The 4,164-nt window shown below is 37.3% G+C and overlaps 2 protein-coding genes across 2 annotated transcripts; both read left to right on the top strand.

The window, feature by feature from the left end:
* The first annotated feature begins 325 nt into the window (after window positions 1–325).
* Window positions 326–1,378, top strand: LOC145276622 (zinc finger BED domain-containing protein 5-like). Its single transcript, XM_080127815.1, has one exon. The coding sequence runs from the start codon at window positions 326–328 to the stop codon at window positions 1,376–1,378; it is 1,053 nt and encodes a 350-aa protein (XP_079983941.1).
* A 136-nt stretch (window positions 1,379–1,514) lies between these two features.
* On the top strand, window positions 1,515–2,072 carry LOC145276621 (protein FAM200C-like). The gene has a single exon (XM_080127814.1). It carries the CDS (start codon window positions 1,515–1,517, stop codon window positions 2,070–2,072), a length of 558 nt encoding a protein of 185 aa, XP_079983940.1.
* The last annotated feature ends 2,092 nt before the right edge of the window (window positions 2,073–4,164 follow it).

The following is a 4,164-nucleotide window of genomic DNA, read 5'->3' as shown; positions in this document are numbered from 1 at the left end:
TTCTCTGATATCACCGACTGATGTATCAATAAACTTCACCGCCGACATCATCGCCTCCCCATAGTCGTCACCGACTGGTACTGTCTACGTCATCGTCGCCACCATCGTGGTAAGCTCTCGCACCACCGCCGTCACCGACTGCCGAATCAACAAACTCCCCGTTGCCGTCGACGCCATCAAGGAAATAATAAAAAACAAACAAACAAACAACCTTTTGCTTTGTGGTGAGAATAAAAATAATTTAATCTTACTCAATTTGTCCGTATTTTTTTTTCTTGAGACCATACGCTAGTTTATTACAGCTCGCACCCTTATTTTTTATGGCATGCTCGGCAAAAAAAAGTGTCGACAGTATATCGATGGGTACTTACAATATGGATTCATCAAAAACTCTACAGACCCAAAGCAGCACTTTTGCCTCATGTGTCATCAATCTTTATCCAATGAAGCCATGAAAACCTCTCGGCTTTCAGACCACATGAGAAGAAAACACCCCGATAAAGTCAATAAGCCTATCAAATATTTTCAGGAATTGAAATCTGCGTTAGAAAGTCGTAGTACTTTGATTTCATTATTTAAGAAGCAGACAAAATTTAATGACGGTGGACTAATTGTTTCCTACAAAATTGCTGAAATTATTGCGAAAACAGGTAGCTCACATACGGCAGCTGAAAAGATTATTAAGCCTGATGTAGAAGCAGTAATAACAGAACTTATGAATCAAGATCCTTCATCCATCATTAAGGCAATAACTTTGAGCAATGATTCTATCCGTAGGAGAATTAATGAAATGTCAGATTATATCGAAGACGTACTAATTCAAAGATTGAAAACTACAAACTTTTCCATTCAAATCGACGAAAGTACTGTTGTTGACAATAAGGCTCTTTTAATGGGATATGTCCGATATTTTGATAATAATTGTGCATTACAAGAGGATTTATTGTTTGTAAACCTGTTGGAGACTGATACTACAGGCGCTTCCATATTTTCTGCTGTGAAAACTTTTTTTGAAGAAAAAGATATTCCATATACTAAAAATTTAGTTTCATGTGCTACTGATGGTGCAATGGCTATGGTGGGAAGACGCAAAGGATTTATTTCTTTTTTGAAAAAGCTGTGCCCCGATATTTTAGCTATACACTGTGTGCTACATAGGCATCAACTCATGGCCAAAAATTTAAGCCCTATTCTAAATCAGTCAATGAATACTGTTATAAAAACAATAAACAAAATCAAATCTTACAGTAAATGTGACCGTCTTTTTCGAGAATTTTGTGTTGATACTGACGAACAATATATAAGACTCCTTTTGCATACCGATGTCCGGTGGCTATCAAAAAGGCAACTGTTTGCAAAGATTTTTAAACTTATTTAATGCAATAGTTGTATTCCTACAAACAGAAGGACAGTCAGACTTAGCTATCGAAATTCAAGCTCAAAAGAAAAATATACACTATCTTAGTTGGATCTTCCGTAAGTTAAATGAAGTCTCTCTTCTGCTGCAAGGAAAAATGATAACCCTGATAGACTGTAAACGGGTGATGAGAGCTTTTGTTGAAAAAATTAATATGTTGAAAATTAATTTAAAACAAAGGCAATTTGATAATATACCCGAACTAGCGGAAATCGACTTATGTGAAAATGACATTGTTATTTATTGTAACCATCTGTCAGCCATGAAAAATGATCTAGAAATCAGATTTTCCGATTTATTTCACTTCACTATTGAGCCATGGATGATTGACCCATTCGATTGTGATCCTCTCAGTGCACACGAAAATATCCAGGAGGAAATCATCGAGATAAAATGCAATGATGAATTGCAAATCAAGTTCAAAAGAGAAACTTTGTGTGCATTTTGGCAATCAAATACTGTAAAATCACTGTATCCAAATTTGTGGTCACAAATGTCGAAAATCCTTTTGTGTTTCCCAACATCATATCTTGTCGAAACTGGATTCAGCGCTGTGAATCACATTTTACGGAAGGAACGAAACAGATTTGACATTATTTCTCGTGGAGATATTCGTATCTGCTTGAGTAATATTAAACCTGACATTGAATTTTAAGCGAAACATCACCAATCTCAGGGCTCACACTTGTAAGACTCTCTACATTTGTTGTAAATTTGCAATAAAATTATTTATAATTAATTTGTTTTCCATTTGCATGTGCAAAATGTTTCTAGTGTTGGTTAGTATTAATTACAATATTTTTTATTATTTATTCTTGGAGGCGATTATGAATAAACTTAAGTCAAAAATAGCTTTTGGGGACAATAGCCGGGAAAAGGTTAAGATGTATGTACATTCATCTAACAATTTAATGGAACAAAACATACCGTAAAAATTGAGTATAACTTAAAAATCCTATCTACAAAATAGCACGGCCCGTATCCTGCATAAGTACCAAAACCACACACACACACACACACACACACACACACACACACACACACACACACACATTCATTCCATTACGTGAATTTACAAAAACAAAAACACAAAAAAACAGTTAGCGTTAATCAAGTTTTCATTATTATAATTGTTGTAAAATACTTTATTTGCATTAAATTAGTTTTCATTTAAAAATAAAGTTTAATTATATAATATTTATTTGTTTATTAAAAGCTCAAAAAATCATATTGAGAAATAGAATATTGTTTTATGACCAAAAATTATAAGGGGGTCCAGCAAGAAAAAAAGAAGGGAAAAGGGGTCCATGGGTCAAAAAAGGTTGAGAACCGCTGGACTAGAGCATGGTTAATGAAGGTCTCAAATATTTTGGAAAAAAGTGGGAGGAGGCTAATGGGACGATAATTTAATGGACCCGTTCTTTCTCTAGAATTCTTGAATACTGGTACCACAGAAGCAGTTTTCCACCACTCCGGAAGCAAGATTCGTTTAGCTATTTGTTCTATAGTTTGGAGAGGATTGGAGCTACCTCATCTGAGCACTTTTTTTTAATAACACAGCTAGGATGAGATCGGGTCCACATACCTTTGAAGTGTCAAGGTTTTGTATGATAGCATGCACCTGAGCAGGGGTGATTTTCAGATCGTCTAGCGTGGCGTCTGTCCGCATAGGAAAGTCAGGTAGGGGTGGTTGAGAGGGTCCAGTGTGGAGTTTGAGGCAAACCGACTTGCAAGCATGTTAGCCTTCTCGGTTGCTGAGCAAACAACCCCGTGATTGTTCGTTAGTGGGGGAATTGTTGATTGCCCATTATTTACTACACTGTTGTAGAGTTTCCAGAAGTCATGAGTTCCTAATTTTTGTGCTTCGATGCGTTTTTTAGTTGTTTCAGTAAATTCTCTTTTAGCTGTCGCTATTTCTTTCTTTATGTTATTTCTAGCTTCTATATACTTCTGTCTGTTTGAACTGGACTTATGTCAGTTAAGTATAAAGGCTTGATCGTCCGATTCTAGGTTTGCTTCTCTAGTTAAGGGAAGGGTATTACGAATGTAAACTCCAAGTCCGTGCATATGTCTGTCAGAATCCTTACGGCAGGGTGGGAGATACCCAGTCATGTTAAAGTGGTTAGAAGGGATGGAGGAGTGTAGGTTAGTCTCACTTAATGCTAAGATATCCGTGGTGTTTGTTAGGAGAAATGCTTCAACATCAGCTAACGTAGTTCTAAGCCCACGAATATTCGTGAATGCAAGCCTCAAGTGAGGAGGCACATTGGATTTGTTTGAACCTAAGCCTGGCTTAAGTTTATTTTTAGATTGTACTGTCATCATATTTTAAAGAGTTTCAGTTTAGGTAAAGGGGAGCTGAACAGGAGGTTATGCAGAGTATTACACATGCAACAAAAGTAGACCATCAGCTGACCTTTCTTCAACTAGGATTATGGCCTCAGGAAAGTCCACCGGGGATAAATGTAGGGTCCCTTTCCATGCGCGACATGACACTACAAACAAACCAATATTATACAACTGTTGATGGAGCAGCCGCTCTAAGCGCTACCTAAGAGTTAGGGCCCCTATACTACCAGTCGGAAACAGCAGCCAGGAACTGTCAATCCGGTACCCTCCACCCATCAGAAGAAGGTCAACCCAATCTAATTGTACAGGCATATGTGGTACTTAAGCACTCCCAGGTGCCAAGTTTTGGTGGGTGGAATGTTTCGGGAGTTGGGAAAACGAAGTTCATTGCCTAGATA

This window comes from Euprymna scolopes, chromosome 5 (genome assembly GCF_053919585.1).
Source record: "Euprymna scolopes isolate OS-2025 chromosome 5, ASM5391958v1, whole genome shotgun sequence".
Lineage (NCBI taxonomy): Eukaryota > Metazoa > Mollusca > Cephalopoda > Sepiida > Sepiolidae > Euprymna > Euprymna scolopes.
Note: the sequence above shows the minus strand (reverse complement) of the source record. Positions and strands in the feature narration are given on the sequence as shown.